Here is a 20,369-nt window from a genome sequence, read left to right on the forward strand (position 1 = left end):
ACTCCAAAGATAGCTGGTTCCTTAGACTGCTTCTTTGCACACTAACTGAGAAATTTAAGGACATTAAGGATCATTAATACCTCCTAGCATCATTTTTTAAAAACTCCATTCATAGTTTGATAAAATGAATATATGACACATTTGACCTTAGAATTGTAGTATCATCTGTATTATTTATACTGGCATTTCATTCAGTAAATATTAATTAAACACCTGCCATGTGCCAATACTATTCTAGGTACTAGCAAGGGAACAGTGAACATTCATCCTTTGAATACTTAGGTTTACCAGTTAGCACCTATCTGTTCTCATCTGAGTGTCTAGGAGTTAATTCAAGAGAATCACAGAATGCCATAGAACCTCATAGTTCAGATTCAGTTACAGATTTTTAAACACTGTAATCCTGAGACATAAAATTAATTTTCTAAGGTCACACTGCTGGTCAGTAGCCTGGCTTGCTCTTTGTTTTTTGTTCAGTTATTAATTCAGCAAAATTCTCAAAATTTTTCTGTTAAAAAGATCAGTGGGGGTGCCTGGGTAGACTCAGTCGGTTAAGCATCTGCCATCATGATTCTGGGGTCCTGGGATCAGGGGGCATCAGCCTCTCTGCTTAGTGGGGAGTCTTTTCTTCCTTCTCCATCAGCCCGCCCCCCAGCTCATGTTCACTCTTTCTCACACTCTCAGATAAATAAAATCTTAAGAAAGAAAGACCACCATCACCCCCCCAAAAAAATTCCTCCATCAATCTCAAAAGACTCTCTAGCAGTCATCCTATTTTTTTGACTCTTGGTAAACTTTTTTGAGAGTTGCCTTCTTCTTTTTCTTCCTTTGAACCCACTGCCGTCTGATTCAGCCCTTTTAACTAAAATTCCACTAAAAGTGTCTCCCCATAGTGACTGACAACCTTATCATTGCTTTAAATGGGATAGTTTTTTTTTAATTTTTTTCCTAATTTTTTTAGCTTGTCTTTTCTCTTATGACATTTGTGAATTGTTCAATTACTACATGCATTTTTAAAATTTTTTTCCTTAACTTTTTTTTATGTTTTCTTTCCAGAAGATGCCGTATTCTTCTGGTTTTTATTCCTGCTCAGACCATTTCTTAGACTTCTTCACATGCTCTTCTTTCTTAGCCATCTGTTATATATTGGTGTTCCCAAGATACTTTTGTCCCCCTTATCTACATATCTTCCTTAAGTAATCTCATTTACTTCCTTCTCTTCTGTTGCCATCTAAATGCCGAGGATTCCCAGATATTTATTCCTACTCAAATTTTTTCCCATGGGCTTTGACCTCCTGTATTGAACTGCCTACTAAACATCTCCAGTAGGATATTTTTCAGGGATCTCAGATCATCATCTCCAAAATTGAACTATTGTTAGCATTTTTGTATGTGTTAACTATTTCAGTGACTTACACCATCATACGTAGGTGACTACCTAAAAACTTAGGGATGAATCAACAGCCCCCATTCTGATTAGTTTGTAAATTTTGTCCTGCTGCTTTAATTTCTCTTCAGTCTGTTCACATCTTTATTGCCAACATTTTATTTTCAGGCCCTCATTCTAAATTGTTCCTGTGACCTTTGTTTATATGTAAGGAAACAGAATAATGATTAAGAGCATGGACTTTAGAGTCAGAAGAGTCAGATAACCCCATATTTGGATCCTTACTCTATCACTTAGAATGTGTGGGTGTTCCGAAGTTCAGTTTCCTCATCTGTGGAAAAGGAATATTAACACTCACTTCATACAATGATTGTGAAGTTTAAATTTATGGCCCTTAGAATACAGTGCTGCGTAGATAATAAGTATTCAGAAGATTATATTTACCGTTAACTAGCCTCCTTATTCCACATCATTCTCCATCTGCTTAGAATATGATTCTTGAAAACAAAATTTTAGTACTCTTCTGATAAAAATTCTTCTGCGGTAGTTCCTTATTGCCGTTAGGTTAATATCCAGATGATCTAACATGGAATTTTCAATGATCTTCCATTTAAATGGAAATGTATCCTGTTTTCTTGAAAAGGAAATGCTTTCTCTCTTGCTCTCTCCTCCCTATTTGTGCCCCAGGTGCAGTAAGTTAACAGTTTCTCAAAAGCACCATCAGGCTTTTACACATTTTGTGCCCTCTGGGATATCTTTTCCTGTAGCTAGATAATTTTTAGTTGTTCAAAACTCAGCTTACATGTTATCTTTTTGGGAACTCTTCTGTGACTACTTTTGACTCTGGATTAAGCTTTCCCACATAGTACTCCTTACATTCTGTTGCAGCTGCCTGTTCTCTTGTCTATTTCCCCTAATGTATAATGAATCTTTGAAAGTAGAGAAGGTCAAAGAATATTGACTTTTGGTTATTAGATGTTCATCTGCAGGAATAATAAAGTTTTTAAGACAATGTTTTTACTGTTCTGCCCAAAATGAGCTTATTCTTTCTTCCAAATACTACACTTGTGTTAGTAAAAGGAAATGTGCATAATATTTTAAGTTTATCTTTATTTGGGATGTGAAGATCCCAGAAAGGAATAAGTGTTGTTATCTGTACAAAAAAAAAAAGTAGCTTCAAGAACTTTAATTTAATAAAGTACTTTTTAACAGTGATTTCTACATCATCAGCCTTTGCTAATTTGATAACTCTTCAGTACTATCTTAAGTATCATTGTAATACTGAATTATCTTCATGTGTCTTCCTCATTAGTGAGAATATGAGCTCTGATGTCAGACAGTCCTGGTTTCAAACCGTTGCTAATAATGACTACTTCTGATCAACATAAATATTAAATTATGTAGCAGTATGCCCTCAAACCAGTATCTGACACATTTAGGTGCTTGATAAATTTAAATTTCCTTTTATACTTTTCAAATGTTTCACAATGAATGTTATGTGGCCATCTAATTAAATCCTGTTCACTCAATTTTAAAAAGGCTGTCCTATTCTGAAGGTCCTTCCAGCTCAGCTCTCTCTGCTACAGTTAGAGTTAATACAAAAAAATTTGAACACTTGATTACTCTGATTGGCCTAGTTCCCTGCTAGGATGTTAACTCTTTGAGGGCATAGACACAATCTTAAAATTATTTTTCTTCCCTTGACATTTTACAGAGTGCTGAGATTATGGGAGAAATTCAGTACATATTTGTTGCTTAATTGATCTTTTTAGGTGTGCTGCTGTGCTCCCTCACCTTATTACCAACAAGCATTTATTTAGGAAGATTCACAATATCAACCCAAGTAAACCAAATTTATAAAGGAAAATATATTGGAGGCATCATACTGAGCATTCCATAGCTAAATAGAATTGAGTGTTTGGAATTACCAGTTTTGCTGCCCCTTCCATTAGGATAACTAGGAAATAACTATATAATTTGGTTCTCAAAAATAAGTTTGGTTTTATGAATTTCCTTAACAATAAGCCAGTTGGCTATTTTCCATTTATTTTTTCTTTTGCATTAGTTTTCTAGGATATTTTAATTCATGTTTACAAATTTGAATGTGTCTTACAGGAGGATTTGTTGGTGTTGAGGAAAACAGTGAAATCCTTCTTGGCTGTTTGCCAGCAGTGCCTATCTAATGTTAATACTCCAGTGAAGGAACAGGTAAGAAATTATCAGTTAAGAGCTCTCGGTAAAAAATTACTAAATACATTGAAGAACATGAGATTCTGAGGTAATTTTTATGGCAGTTCTTAGCATACAGATCAATCCTCAACATTTATGGAATGTGGGACAAGAGTACGGATATCTGAATATATAATATAACACAGCAAGCTAACTAACTTGTTACAGGTCTTTTAGCTAGACAAATACACTGCCATAATGACCTGGTTCCATAATTCCTGATTCCTAAGAATTCTGTCCTAAAACTGGGAGGGTTGGAGAGCTGGCCTGTGGTATAGCCTCTTCTTATCACACCAGGAAGAACAACTCACACACACGTGTGTAAACACTCCAGCCCATATGTCCAAACTCTGTCAATGTTACACCCTCAAACATCCGTCCTGGGACCTAGGAGTATGCACACAGGTGATATGCCTAGGGAGGAGCCAGTGCAGCTTTTTGTAGCAGAATCAGTTTTCTTAGGGCAAGGAATCCTTGAGTCCCTGCATAGTCCCTGAATAGTAGGAGTGCAAGTGGGGATATCGCATTGGTTCAACAGATCATCCTCACTCCTAGGGTTGGGGCAGCATAGCCCAAGGCAATACCATTTCCATAAGGTGATTTTGTAAACTGTTTATTTCTGTTATTCTATTGGGAATGGGTACTTTATTTAGGTACTTACCCAAAAGTACTATATACTAGTACTATATAAAAGTACCTATATAAAACAGGGTCCTTTTTTCCATACTTTTTTTTTTTTTTTAATAATCATAATGTTGGACTAGAGAATATCTAGTTAGTCTAGTTAAAGAGTACTGGAGTACTTATTACCATTTGCTATTCCTTCTTACAAGTAGGTTGTCACAGTTGTCTATTAAAATTATCAGCACCTAACTTAAAATGGGAACAGAGATGGTCTTCCCTAAACCTTACTCACTAAACCTTCTGAACCCCATCAGTGCTGTCTAAAAGTACCTGGCTCAGGACATTTAAACCAAATTAAACCAAACCAATTAATTGTTTCTGCATAATCACTGGTGATACCTAAAACTGTGTCCTCAATAAAAAATATATATATTTCCCCCAGATTCCCTTTATGCTCCCCTTTTCAAGTGACTCTTTCTAAATATATTTATGTAATTCATGATTGTGTAGTCAGAGCATGAACTGCCATGATTCTTGCTGGAGGTAGATAGCCAAGTATATAGCCATCTCCAAATACATACCAAAATTATGTTTTCCCGTAGAAATCAATATTTAGAAGGGGCTAAGTGAATTGTTTTGAGTTACCTGAGACCTCAGTTATCCCACAACAAAATCATTCAGTTACAATACACTGCTGACACAGGATTATTTCATACTATCCATTAAATAGGACAAATTTGACAACATTAACTATTATACTTTCTCCTTAGGGAAATGTAGTAAAGGTTCCCTTATGTGGTTAAATTTGTTGGCAAGCTTTCAGATACTGATTTTTATGTGAATGGTCTTAAATTCAATTTTAAATCTATTGTTAGAGGTTGGGTTTTTTTGCATTAGTTTTTTAAAGAAGAATCCTAAATTTTAGGTTTAGAGTACTGCATTGTAATTTGTTGGATAATACAGTTTGTATTAAGATAAGCAGTATATAGTTGATTTCTAACCTCTGTCATTATTATACTAATTTCGTATTTCCAGAGTTGGCTTTAAGTCTTTTTTTTTTTAAGTTAAGTCAAAATCTCTTAATTGTTTTGGATTAATATGGCCAAATAAAAGAAATAGATCATATTTAGGGAGAAAAAGTCCTAAATGGGACTAGTTAATGAGAAAAAGTAATTTCATTAAATTTGGAAATTTAAAAAAAAAAAAACAACTAAATAATTGAAATTTAAATACTCAATTTGTATCATGGTATTGTTATTAAAGTACATTTGATTTAGTATGTTTTCACTAACATTGATCCGTAACTGTAGTTATATATTACTGATGAATTCCTTCTGCATTGCAGGCATTCATGTTACTCTGTGATCTTCTGATGATATTTAGCCACCAGTTAATGACGGGTGGCAGGGAAGGGCTTCAGCCTTTGGTGTTTAATCCAGATACTGGACTCCAATCTGAACTCCTCAGTTTTGTGATGGATCATGTTTTCATTGACCAAGACGAGGAGAACCAGAGCATGGGTATTTGTAGCTACTATCTCGTCAATATTGATGTTTTTTATTCTTTTTTAAGACTTTATATATTTATTTGAGAGGGGGAGAAAGAGCATGAATGGGGTGGAGGGTGTAGAGGGAGAGAGAGAGAGAAGCAGGCTCCCCACTTAGAGAGTCCGACACAGGGCTCAGTCCCAGGATCCTGGAATAATGACTTGAGCTGAAGGCAGATGCTTAATTAACTGAGCTACACAGGCACCCCAGTGTGGATCTTTTATTTACCAACCCCAAAATATATTAGGAAATAATTCAAATTAAGTCCTAAAAAGTAGTAAGATTTTTTAAAAGAGTTATGAAGTACCTGGGTGCTCAGTTGGCTAAGTGTCTGACTCTTGATTTTGGCTTAGGTCACGATCCCAGGGTCGTGAGATGGAGCAGCACATTGGACTCCATGCTGGAGCCCGCTTAAGATTCTCTCTCGCCACCGCCCCTCCTCCCACTTTTACATGCTCTCTCTCTCTCAAAATAAAAATAAAAAGAATTAATACATTCATGTAGTTCAGAAACCAACAAGAAGAAAAATGTACACAGTGACATCTCCTTCCTTTAGAATAATACTTAGAGGTCTTTCCCTAGCACTACATATAGAGTTTCTTTATTCTTTTCCAACAGATACAAAGTATTTCATTGTTTATAGCTCATTTTATATTATCCATCTCCTATTGATGTTTGGCTCATTACCAATCTTCTATTATAAATTTTGCTACAGTAAATAACTATGTACATTTGTCATTTCCCACATGTATAAAATATATATGTAGGATGGATGTGTTTCTAATTGAACTATGTCCAGGTTCACAATTTTTCTAAAGGAAAGCCCGAGTTCCTGAATTGTCGTCATGTATTACTTACATTAACAAAATGTTATACTATAAGATATTAAGTGTTAAAAGACTGTTAACAAACCTCACCAGTTGGGGTGCCTTGGTGGCTCATTCAGTAGCCTCTGCCCTCCACTCAGGTTGGGATCCAGCCCTGTACAGGGAACCTACTTCTCCCTCTCCTCCTCACTTGTGCTCTCTCTTGCTATCTGTGTTGCTATCTTTGTCTCTCTCTCTCAAATAAATAAATAAAGTCTTTAAAAAAACCCTGGGGGCGCCTGGGTGGCTCAGTGGTTTAAGCCGCTGCCTTCAGCTCAGGTCATGATCTCAGGGTCCTGGGATCGAGTCCCACGTCGGGCTCTCTGCACTGAAGGGAGCCTGCTTCCCTCTCACTCTCTCTGCCTGCCTCTCTGCCTACTTGTGATCTCTCTCTGTCAAAATTAATAAATAAAATCTTTAAAAAAAAAAACAAAAAACCCTGACCAGGCAAAATTGTGCTCAGCCTGCATAATGATAATGTGTAACGTAATTAGACCAATATAAATAATTGTAATAAGTGATAAGTTATTTGTGAAATAGATGATTTAAGGTCTGTAGCATATCTGATCCGTGGATCTATTTGGTGCTATTAGAGTAGTTTTTTTTTTTACTTAACAGACATTTTAGAAAATACTAAATTGTAAAATAAAGTCTCTGTTTAGCGTCCATTTTAATCCCAGGAGATAAAATTTACTTACTGTTTCTCTTAAGCAAAAAGATTTCCAACTTCTCAAAGCATTGGTGCTTCACAGCAGGACCAGTTAGCAAAAAGGGAAGAGAGAAGTTGAGTAAGTTCTTTCATGAAAGAAAAAAAAAAAAATACATATATATATATATATATATATATATATATATACACACACACACATGTGTATATGTGTACATACACACATATACACGTGTGTGTGTATATATAATATATAAAAATCAATATAGAACATATGTGTGTGTATATATATAGATATATATGTATATCTATATATATACACAAAGATAGATAGATACACACACATATATATATATATATATATATATATATATATGGGAAGAAAGAACACTTCCTTACTAAAGGCAGGCAAAAACCTGAGAGAGTCAGTACAGAGCCTAAAACAAATGTGTCAACATCTAGAGCCTTGTGAAGAAATTTTTTCTAGGATTAAAAAAAAAAAGCCGGTGGAGCCTGAGAATTAAAAAATTGAGGAAGAAATACTACTTATTTTGAAAGTATTTAATAGCAAGCTTTGTTTTAAGAATTGTGTGTATGTAGAGGTGCCTGGGTGACTTAGTCAGTTAAGTGTCCGGCTCTTGATTTCAGCTTAGGTCTTAATCTCAAGATTGTGAGTTAAAGCCCCATGTTGGACTCCACACAGGGCGTGAAGCCTACGTTTAAAAAAAAAAAATGTATATGAGCATAAATGGTTTGCAAAATATATTTAATGCTGATAATGTTACCATTTTTAAGACAAGCACTGAAACCTAACATCTCCATATATTTCCATTTCTCCCTATATATTTCTTTGTAAAAGAAGCTTTTTCCCTATGTCTTAAAAATTTCCAGAAATTTCTTCTCTGTTGAAATATAACTAATAGGATGTAAAAAATATTGAAATGAGAGATGGCATTTTTAAGATAAACAGACAGAAGTATTATGACAGAAATTTCAGGAAAAAATTTATGTATGATTTGCTTATCTTACCCAATCTTTGCTATGACAGTTTCCTAAAGATAGGAACCTTGGTAACTACTAAACATTTAATAAGCATATGACTAAATATAGCACCCTAAAATAATCAGTGTAATTAACAGTTTTTATCTTACCTAAAACTGAATTATATTATTTATAAAGTTATAAGTTGGTATTTAATTATACAGATTGTCTACATTGTTTTACCTTGGATAAAGGGCCAAAGTTCATAACCAATTTATTTTCTGTGGTAGAGGGTGATGAAGAAGATGAAGCTAATAAAATTGAGGCCTTACATAAAAGAAGGAATCTACTTGCTGCCTTCAGCAAACTTATCATTTATGATATTGTTGACATGCATGCAGCTGCAGACATCTTTAAACACTACATGAAGGTATAGTTTCATAGTCTTATTTTTCTCCTCTATCTAAGTGGCAGAGAAATTTGCACTGAAAAATGAAAAGATAACAGAAGCTAAACTGCCAGGTAACTGTGTATTATTGATGATTTTTCTGATATTTAAGATTTCTTTCTTTTATAGAATTATAAGCTTTTTGTCACTCTGTACCATTGTATTAACACCATAAAGTAGGAGTTCTCACATTACTGAAAGAACACCGTCTTATTTTTATGTGATTTATAGACTCTTGATTGACATGGAAGAAACCTAATCTCTCTTCCTTATGACATTCTTTAAGACATTTTTGCAAGTATGCCTGCTTTGTACGATGCCACCTGCCAGGCACTAAAGTTACAAATATCTTTTAAATTCCTGCTCTGGGTGCAGTTGGTTAAGTGTCCAAATCTTAGTTTTGGCTCAGGTCATGATCTCTTAGGTCCTGGGGTCAAGCCCTGCGCTTGGCAGGGAATCTGCTCAAAGATTCTCTCCCTCTGCCCCTCCCCCTACTTGTGCACTCTCTCAAATAAATAAATCTTTAATAAATAATATTCTTGCTCTAAAGTAGTCTAAAGCTGAAAACAGTCAACAATTAGACAATTGCACTATATAATAGAGGTATGTATAGGGGTTCCTGGAAATGTATGAAACAGATACCCAACCTAAAGAAATATGAGGGTTAATGGAAACTGCATAGTAGTGACTTCTGAACTAAGATGATAAACATAAATTAATAAGCAAAGAAGTAGCAGGACTTGGGGGCAGACTGAACTTGATGTACAGAGACACAAACGAATGTGAATTCTTTGGGGGAAATGCAAGTAATTTGATGTAACAACATAGATTGCTTATGAGAATGGAGCCAGAGGTAAGATTTAAAGAAGGTATCACTAGTAATTATATGCTGTGAGAAGCCTGGGTTTTTTTCCTTAGGGAGGTAAGGAGATTTTGAAGGGTTTTAAACCATTCTTTATATGGCAGGATTTTGGTAGGTACTCCCCTTTCTGGCTGTTTGCTCTGCTTTCCTTAAGCTCCATTGTGTTTCTGACCTTCTAAAAAAACAGTGCTCAGAAGCCTTTATGACAGGCATACTTCTCAGTTTGTGTGTTTTACCAGTTTGTGTGTTTTCTCCTGTCAGAGATAGTGTTTTGTTTTGCCGATGTTCAGAATATTATGTGTGCCATTGATCCACTTGTCCTTATCCATGTTTAGTTATGATCCAATTCTAGTTATGACATAGTAACTAATTATTTTGCTAAACAACTGCAGTGTGAGCACTGTGCTATAGTCAAGAGATTTAAATAAAACATGATTTCTGTACTAAGGAGCTTACAGTTTAATAAACTAAAATGCCAGCATAATATGTAGCATGGTAATAGTGTTTGTCTGTGTTCTGTGCCATTTATATTTGAGACACTGTTCTAAGGCTTTTACATATGTTTGTTGATTAAAGTAATCCTCTGAGGTAGGAAATACATCATTTACAGATAAGGTAATTAAGGCTCAGAGAAGTTAAGTAACTTTAAAAGGTCATATAACTCTTGGAAGTAGCAAAAACTGGAATGTGATTCTAGGTTTGTCTAGCTTCAAAGCTTAGCTCTTCACATTAGATTATAAAGCTTCAGCATGACTATCATAGTGATAGATGTACCAATTACAAAGCAAACATAGAATAGAAAGAGAGACTTAAGTGACAGGAACCCAAGACGGCTTCCTAAAGTAGTGTCTAAACACAGTTTGAATAGATGAATATGAGCCTACCATGGTTTTCTTTCCCTTTCATCTCTTAACAGTACTGTATTGGTTTTAAGAAATTAGCCTTAACCAAAATTTGCTGTCATCTTTAGCAATTTTTGCACCTTTGCTCATTCTAAGCTTTGATTTTTTTGAGAATATTTTGATAGTTACTTGCTACTCTTTATTAAATACCTCAGTCATGTGGCTTTTGCCCCAGTTCCCTATGTAACTATTACAAATACGAATTCATTGGAGATCTGCTTATTGAACCACTTTAGTATATTAATATATCTTTCTCTTTTTTTCATCTCATGTCAGGGATGCATGAAATTCCAGTTGCTATGCTAATATACTCACTTCTTCACATCGGTCATGGGTTTTTAGGCATTAGCTTAGAAATAACATCCAGATGTAGTGGTTTTAAATTTAGTCGTTCTCACAAGGAAAGTTCTTGAAATCCTGTGTCCAAAAAACTTGAATTATTAAAGAAGTCAATGTTTTTGTTTTTTATATTACAATAGTAAAGTATAAACATGTTGGGGGAGCAGGGACTGTCCTAGTACAAAAGTACTGAATGAAAGGTCTGTTACCCTAATCTTCCCTTCCCCCTTATTTAGGCCTACTCCCCAGAGGTAAGCAATTTTAACTGTTTTGGTTTTAGTTCTTTGTGAAGTTTCTACCAAAGTTCTGTTTCTTGATTTGTCACCTTTTAAGTGGTGTCTATTACAAAGAATAAGGAATTTCATTTACCTGTGTCACTTCGTCTCCTAGAATTTCCAGTTTTTAATTAACATTAGTCATTCATAATCTTAAATGTGTATTCCTTTAACTTTAGAAAATATCTTTTATCTCATTATGTTTAAGATGAAGAAATTAAACACCCTTAAACTCCCTTTTCCATTTCTTTTACCAGTCCACTGTTTGTCTCATGAAATTTTAGTAACTTTAAAGCTGTGTTTTCTCTTTTTCTCACAGTATTACAATGACTATGGTGATATTATTAAGGAAACACTGAGTAAAACCAGGCAGATTGATAAAATTCAGTGTGCCAAGACCCTCATTCTCAGTTTGCAGCAGGTAAGAAATCTGAAAGAAAAGAGATAAAGAGTAGAATTAATGTTATTGAACTTTTATGTGCTAAGTATGTACTAGGTATATCATACCTCATTTAAACTAGGTCACTGTATCAGTACATTAGTATGGATACTTTCTGATACAAAGACATGTTATATGACTTTTCTTTTAGAAAATAATCTTATAGTTCATATATCAAATAGATGAACTCCTAAGGTGATCTACTCTTAGACCAGATGAAATGCCAAACAGACATTTAAAAAGTAATCATTTAAAAAGAAAAATATGAAGATATATTTTAAAAATATTTGATGAAGACAGGGCTAGAATAGTACTCAAATAAGAAAATAAATCACATATGGCAGCACCTGGGTGGCTCAACCGGTTAAGCAGCTGTCTTCAGCTCAAGTCATGATCCCAGTGTTCTGGGATCAAATCTCTTGTAAGGCTTCCTGCGCAGTGGGGAGTTGGCTTCTCCCTCTCCCTCCCACAGCTCATGCTCTCTCTCTCTCACTCTCAAATAAATAAATAAAATTTTTTTTTAAAAAGTCACGTTTCATATATATATATATATATATGAAATCTCAGCATTCAGTAAGCATTTATCAATTCAGAACGCATATATGTACACATATATACACACATGTATATACACACATGTATATATGTGTATATATATGCATTCTGAATTGATAAATGCTTACTGAATGCCGAGATTTCAGGGGGTGGGTGGGGCTGTAGGTATGTGTATATAAACTTAAATACATTTATACATCGACCAGCATCCTCAACAAAGTTTAAACAAATGACAGGTTCAGGGAAATATTTTCAACCATACATAACAAATCCTACAATCAGTAACAAAGATAAATCCCATAGAAAAGTGAATAAGGGATATGAAAAGCCACTTTTCAGAAGAGGAAATCTAAAAAACTAATAATGATATGAAAAGAGGCTTAATTTCATTAATAATTAATGAAGTACCAATTGAAACAAAGAGGTGTTTATTACTGATGGGCAGATTAGCATGAATTTAAATGATGGTTAATACCAATGATTGATAAAGCTGTGGAGAAAAAGGCCCCTTGTAAAAGAAATTGCTGTTGCCTTCTTGAAATACAATTTTGCAGGATATTTCAAAATTGAAGAAGGATATTTTGAAAGTCACTATTTTTGCTGCTAGCTATCTACATTGGTACATGCAAGTACACACAAAGATATTTATGTAAAAGATGTTTATTGCAGCAAGTCTGTAATACTGAAAAATTGAAGATCGTCTAAATATCCCATCAGCAGAGGAATGGTTAAAGTGTGCAACTCTGAAGTAGCTAAAAGATTTTTAAGACAAAATATTAAGTGAAAAATAGCAAGTTTCAGAGAAAGGGCAACCCTCTTACACTGTTGGTGGGAATGCAAACTGGTGCAGCCACTCTGGAAAACAATATGGAGGTTCCTCAAGAAGTTAAAAATAGAACTACTCTATGATCCAGCAATTGTACTAGTACGGATTTTATCCAAAGAATACAAAAACACTGGTTCAAAGGGATATATGTACCCCAATATTTATATTCTGTATATTAAATGTTATTAGCAACAGTCAAATTATTGAAAGAACCCAAATATCCATTGCTGATGAATGGATAAAGATGTGATGTGTGGGAGGAATATTACTCACCTTAAAAAAGAATGAAATATTACCATTTGCAAGGATGTAAATGGAGCTAGAGATTATTATGCTAAGTAAAATAAGTCAGAAAAAGACAAATACCATATGATTTCTCTCATATGTGGAATTTAAGGAAAAAAAAGATGAACATAGAGGGAGAAAAAGGACAAAAGTGGGGCAAACCAGAAAATAGACTCTTAACAATAGAGAACAAACAGGGTTACTGGAGGGGAGATGGCAGGGGTATAGGCTAAACGGGTAATGGGTAGTAAGGAAGGCACTTGTGATGAACACTGGATGTTTTATGTACGTGATGAATCACTAAATTCTATACCTAAAACTATTATTATGCTGTACATTAACTACTTGCATTTTAAATAAAAACTTGAGAAAGAAAAAAAGAAAAATAGCAAGTTTCAGGACAAACTGCATAGTATAGTGTCATTTATGTTAAAAGTTTTCTATATGTAATACATTAATGTGTCTAACCTGGTCTAGTAAACCTTGAAACTTTAACATTGATTGCCTTTGGAGAGAAGAATGATACTCAGTGGGAAAGAGGAAGGAGAACTTTTATATTCCTTGAATTTTGCACAGAAATATATTCTTTGTATTTAAGCGTAAATTTTAAAGTTTAAGGCAATTGTGTATAACCATCTCTGAAAACATTTTGAAGTTCAAGAATTTATAAATAATTATGTGTGGATACATTTGAAAAATGTTTGGAAGAACTGCTGTTTCTAGTTATGGCACTGTAAGTAGTTCAAACCAATGTATTGCTGAAGATGAAGAAAACTAAAAAGATGAACAACAAAATTTATTGAAGTGATACAAGTGCTATTTCAGTGGGATGGTATGATAAGAGTGAACTGAGGGATGGGTGAGGAAGTGAAGAAAATAAATGTAAACAATATTATGCTGGATCTTTGCCAAAAAGGAGAATCAAAACAATGTATTGATAGCTGGCATGGAAGATTGAGTTAAGAAGTTAATGGCTTTTGTATTTTGGGGTTTTAAGATGCATGCATCTTAACTATTGTTAAGGATGCAACACAGAGTGGTAAGTATAGGAGCAAAATTGCTAACTAGGTAAAATGGAGTGAGATCTCTAGTACATAAAGAGGGAGTGGCTTTAGATGAAAGCCTGAACTATTCATTTCTCAGAGTAAGAGGGAAGATAGATGTGTACGATAAATTTAAGTTTTTAACCTTGGCGGTAGAATGATGATAGCTTTTATATTCTTTAGTACTTCAGGTTTTTTTGGTTGTTATTTTGATACAATATATGTAATGTATGTGTAATTTATAAAAGCCCTGTATCCAGCTTAAGAACTTTATTGTATATTTTGTTGTTGGGTGGTAAATATCACCCCATATATCCAAATGTCTTCTTTTACATAATGTTCTTGTCTAAGGTATAATAAGTGAAAAAACAAAGTTCTGAACCCTGTATTTAATACATTGTCATCCCTATTAAAACAACAAAAAGAACACATAGATGTTTATGAATACAAATATATTTCTATAAACATGTTTCCTTTCCCCAGCCCAAAATATGTCATTTTTCTGTTAAAAAGAAGTAAATTCCTGTCTTATTTAATCACAAAACTAGCATGAAAATGAGGTCAAGAAATTAGTACTAGTAGATTACTGGAGAAGGGAACAATGTGGCTACAGTTCAATGCAAGGAAGGACATACATATTTTACCATGTGCCTTTTAAATATTTTAAAATTGTATTACCTATTCTAATAATAAATAAGATAAATTTTTCTTAGCTGTAGTTTTTTTCCTCTTTTTTTCTTTCAACCAGTTGTTTAATGAACTTGTTCAAGAGCAAGGTCCCAACCTAGACAGGACATCTGCCCACGTCAGCGGCATTAAAGAATTGGCACGTCGCTTTGCCCTTACATTTGGACTGGATCAGATCAAGACCCGAGAAGCAGTTGCCACACTTCACAAGTGAGTGAGCTAAATAAGTACTTTCTGTTACACAGAATCTAGTTTACTGGAACTTAGATGACTGTTATTTGACCCATTTTCAAAGTGACAAATGATTGAATTTTCAAGTTATAAGAACTTTAGAGATTGTGCAGTGTAGTGAATCTCAACTAGGAGGGACTTTTTAATTTGAAAAATGAGGAACTTCAACTGCCCGTTTTTTCAACTTATAAAGTATAAAAAGTAAAGTTTCACAAAATATTCTTGTCTGTCAGTGAGAAGATTGTTGTAGGAGACATGGTTTAAAAACACTGTGCAATGCTGATTTAGTCAGCCTTACTTCATAACTGAAAACTGACTGACAGAATTTCATAACTAAAAAACTGAGTGACACACAGCTGCTTGATACCATGACCAACTCTGAGAATCAAGATTTCTGACAATCTAGTTACCTTCTCAGGTTATTGTGCTACCCCTGCAAGATATACATAGAAATTTAGCTTTGTTTCACAACTTAGAGTTTTTATACTATACATATTAAGCATATATGTCATACAAATTAACATTGTTTTATGCTTCGAACTTACCAGATTTTACTACATTCAGTGATGATTATCCTGCCTTTCCGAATACTTTCAAATTCTAGCCCACTGAGAGAACTATACTCCCTATCTGGAAAAATAAGTTGATACTTTCTTTTACTTCAGGGATGGCATAGAATTTGCCTTTAAATACCAAAATCAGAAAGGACAAGAATATCCACCTCCTAATCTGGCTTTCCTGGAAGTACTAAGTGAATTTTCTTCTAAACTCCTTCGACAGGACAAGAAGACTGTGTAAGTTGCTTTTATCATAATACCCTTGTAATTTTAAATGTGTTATTTTTTCGAAAAGTGTTAATCATCTAGATATAATTACGGTTGATAACATAAGCTCTGCTAGCTTGTTTTAAGGAACTGCAGTTTTCTGTCAAGCGTTTACATAGTTCTTTCCCTGCTTGCTCTTAGTACGCTGGAATTAAGTGGGAAATGATTTCTTATTCCACAATTCAAAGAAATAGGGACATTGGCTTAGCCATTCTTTTTTCCTTTTGTATTAATTATATTTTAGTTTTACAGATGGCCCTTGAACAACAAAGTTTAGGGTCATTGACCCCCCTCACAAAAAGTTCGTGTAACTCTTCTTTTTTTAATTTAAAATATCAGACATTCTTTTCTACTTCATTTTTAAAATTTTTATTGAAGTATATTTGAGGTGCAGTATTATATTAGTTTCAGGTGTACAACAGTGACTCAATAAGTCTATACATGACTCAGTGCTCACCGTGATAAGTATAGTAACTGTCTTTCACATAGAACATTATTACAGTATTATTGATTATATCCTTTATGCTGTACTACATGTAAGTTTTGACTCTCCAAAAACTTAACTATTAATAGCCCCTATTGACTGGAAGCCTTACTGATATCAGTCAATTAACATATTTCATATGTTACATGTATTATGCTGTATTCTTAGAATAAAGCAAGCTAAAGAAAAGAAAATGTAAGGAAAATGTAAGTCGTAAGGAAGAAAAAATATATTTACACTGTTGCGTGTTTATTGAAAGAAATCCAGGGACACCTGGGTAGCTCAGTCGGTTATGCATCTGCCTTTGGCTCAGGTCATGATCCCAGGGTGCTGGAATGGAACATGGGGCTCCCTGCTCAGTGGGGAGCCTGCTTCTCCCCCTGCCTGCCATTCCCCCTGCTTGTGCTCATGCTCTCGCTCGCTCTCTGACCAGTCAATCTATCTTTAGAAAAAGAAAAGAAATGCACATATAAGTAGACCTGCACAATTCAAATCCATGTTTAAAGGTGAACTGCATCTTTTATTTGAGTTAGTTCAAGAAGAGTGATTTCTTTTTCTAAAGTTTAAAGAAATAATATATGCAATTTTCATAAAAAATATTGATGGGATCCCGAATTTTATAAATTGCTAGGAAGATGTGTCAGTTGTAATAATAGGCTAAATGAACAGAAATTTGGAGAGACAGTGAAAAATTTTCTTAATTTGGTATTTATAAGGGAAGATGCTGACTTTGTGTTGGTCAGAAAAAAAATTTTCTTTTAAAGATTTTATTTGTTTGTCAGAGAGAGCACAAGAAGGGGGAGAGACAGGCAGAGGGAGAAGCAGGCTCCCCACTGAGCAGGGAGCCCGATGTGGGACTTTTCCCCGGGACCCTGGGATCATGACCTGAGCTGAAGGCAGATGCTTAACTGACTGAGCTACCCAGGCATCCTAATCAGAAAATATTTATTAAGCCCATTATCTGGTTAGGTAATATTCTATAGCTATTGTTCTAGTATGGCCAGGCAGTGAACAACACAGAGTTTCTGCCCCCAGAAAGCTTTTGTTTTAATGCAGGGAGACATAACATAAACACAGGAACAAGAGTCTGAGGCACTGAAAGAGAGTAATATGATAGAGGATGAGTAGGGTTGGGTATTTGTGGGGGTGGGGTGGTTTGAAAACTCTTATTGTAGGCATTTACAGGTATACATCTTCCTTCAAGTGCTACTTTAGCTGCATCTCATAGATTGTGGTAGCTTGCATCTTTGTTTTCATTCATCTCAAAGTATTTTTTTTATTTCCCTTGTGATGTATTCTTTTATCTTTTGGTTGTTAGGAGTATTTTGTTTAATTTCCACATACTTGTGAATTTCCAAATTTTACTTCAATTACTGATTTTTAATTACATTCCACTGTGGTTAGTGAACATACTTTGTATAATTTCAGTCCTTTCAAATTTATTGAGGCTTGTTTTACAGACCAACATATGGTGTATTCTAGAGAATGTTCTGTGTATACTTGAGGAGAATATGCATTCTTCTGCTGGTGTTGGGTGGTGTTGAGATAGCTGTTAGGTCACGTGGCTTATAGTTGTTTTTTTTTTTAGTAGTGTTTTTCAAAAAAAAAAAAAATAGTGTTTTTCAAGTCTTCTATTTCTTTGTTGATATTGTGCCTAGTTCTCTCCATTATTTAAAGTAGGGTATTGGAGTCTCCCCAACTATTATTGCTGAATTGTTATTTTTCCTTTCAGTTTTGTCACTTTTTACTTATGTATTTTGGAGCTAGGTATACATGTTTATCATTGTTACGTGTTCCTGATGGATTGACTCTTAGATTTCATTATAAAATATCCTTCTCTGTAGTGACTTTTGTCTTAAAATCTGTTTTGTCTGATACTATTATAACTACTCCAGCTGTATTTTAGTTATTGTTTGCGTGGTATACCCTTTTTCTATCCTTTCACTTTCTGCCTTTTTTACCTTTGAACCTAAAGTGTGTTTCTTAGAGATCACATGTAGTTGGATCATGTTTTGTTTATAAGAAGTGGATGTTTTCTAGTGTAACATTTTACTTTCTTCAAAAATACTTAATTATACATTTTTAGTTATTTCCTTAGTGGGTTTTTTTGTAGGCCTTAAAATACGCATCTTACCAAAATTTCTTCACATTTATTCTAAGGAAATGTGAAAACTTTACTCCTATGTAGCTCCATTTCTATTCTCCCCCTTTGGTGCCATTATTGTTACACATAGTACATCTAAATATGTTACAACCCAACAATACATTATTATAATTATTACTTGATATAATTGTATGTCTTTTAAATACCCTTAGAGGGGAAATGGAGCCTTATGTATTTATTACAGAGTTTGTTTTAATAGCCTTATTTCCCATTTCTGGTTCTCTTCATTTCTTCCTGTGGATTGAAAAATGCCATCTGGCATCATTTCCTTACACTAATAAATCTTTACTTCCACCTACTTCTTTTGTTTTGTTATCAAATATATATATATATATATATTTTTTTTTTTTTTTTGACAGGCAGAGATCACAAGTAGGCAGAGAGGCAGGCAGAGAGAGAGGAAGGAAAGCAGGCTCCCCAACAAGCAGAGAGTCCGATGCAGGGCTCGATCCCAGGACCCTGGGATCGTGACCCAAGCCAAAAGCAGAGGCTTTAACCCACTGAGCCACCCAGGCGTCCCATATTATCAAATATATTTATATCTTATTGACACAACAGTACAGTAATATGCATTGTTTTTATACAGTTGCTGTTTAAATCAGTAAAATATATATATATATATGGAGTTAATATTGTCTTTTCTAACTACCTAGTAATTACCTTTCAGCTCTCTTTGTTTCTTCATGTGTAGATTATTCTCTGGCATCATTTACTTTTCAGCCTGAACATCTTTTATTATTTCTTATAAGGGAGGTCAGCCAGCAGCAAATTGTTTTTATTCCATCTGGGAGTGTGCTTATTTTATATTTAGCTTTGGAATATAGTTTTGCTAGATATAACATTCTTGTTTGATAATGTGTTATTTTCAGTACATTGACTGTGTTATCCCACTGCCTGCGCCTCCATTGTGTCTAATGAGAAGTCATTGGAGTTTAAACTTAATGGAGCTCCCTTGTATATAATGAGTTACTTTCTCTTCTCTCAAGACTTTTTCTCTGTCTTTGGCTTTTGGCTAAAATTTTGCCTGTGATGCATCTGGGTATGGATCTTTCTGCATTTATTTGCTTAGACTTTGTTGAGCCTTGAGAATGTGTAGATTAATTTTTTTCATCAACTTGGAAGCAATTAACCATTATTTCCCTAAGTTTATTTCTACTCCTTCTCCTGGTACTCCCATTACACCTACTAGTGCACTTAATGATATCCCACATTTCTGTGATGCTCTGTTCATTTTTCTTTATTCTTTTTTTCTCTACTCTTAAGAATCCATAATCTCTGATATATTTTCAAGATTAATGATTATTCTGCCAGCTCAAATCTGTTGAGCCCCTGTGGAGAATTTTTAATTTTTGTTATTGTACTTTCCAGCTGCAGAATTTCCAGTGGTTCTTTTTTAATCATTTCTTTCTTTTTTTAAGATGTATTTCTTTTGGGGCACCTGGGTGGCTCAGTGGATTAAGCCGCTGCCTTCGGCTCAGGTCATGATCTCAGGGTCCTGGGATCGAGCCCCGCATCGGGCTCTCTGCTCTGCAGGGAGACTGCTTCCTCCTCTCTCTCTGCCTGCCTCTCTGCCTACTTGTGATCTCTCTCTCTGTCAAGTAAATGGATAAAATCTTTAAAAAAAAAAAAAGATGTATTTCTTTCTTTCTTTATTTGAGAGAGAGAGTACAGTGTTGGGGAGAGATAGAAGGAGAGGGAGAAATA

General features: G+C 34.5%; 1 protein-coding gene across 5 annotated transcripts in view; it reads left to right on the forward strand.

The window, feature by feature from the left end:
• STAG1 (stromal antigen 1) overlaps positions 1–20,369 on the forward strand; it is a 453,722-nt gene that overhangs the window by 414,909 nt on the left and 18,444 nt on the right. For all 5 annotated transcript variants that reach the window (XM_046002314.1, XM_046002311.1, XM_046002310.1 and 2 more), the window contains 6 exons: positions 3,503–3,595; positions 5,586–5,760; positions 8,592–8,731; positions 11,447–11,548; positions 15,024–15,172; positions 15,859–15,987. In XM_046002314.1, the coding sequence (XP_045858270.1) occupies positions 3,503–3,595; positions 5,586–5,760; positions 8,592–8,731; positions 11,447–11,548; positions 15,024–15,172; positions 15,859–15,987 (788 nt within the window). The remainder of the gene's footprint in view (positions 1–3,502; positions 3,596–5,585; positions 5,761–8,591; positions 8,732–11,446; positions 11,549–15,023; positions 15,173–15,858; positions 15,988–20,369) is intronic.

This window comes from Meles meles, chromosome 4 (genome assembly GCF_922984935.1).
Source record: "Meles meles chromosome 4, mMelMel3.1 paternal haplotype, whole genome shotgun sequence".
Lineage (NCBI taxonomy): Eukaryota > Metazoa > Chordata > Mammalia > Carnivora > Mustelidae > Meles > Meles meles.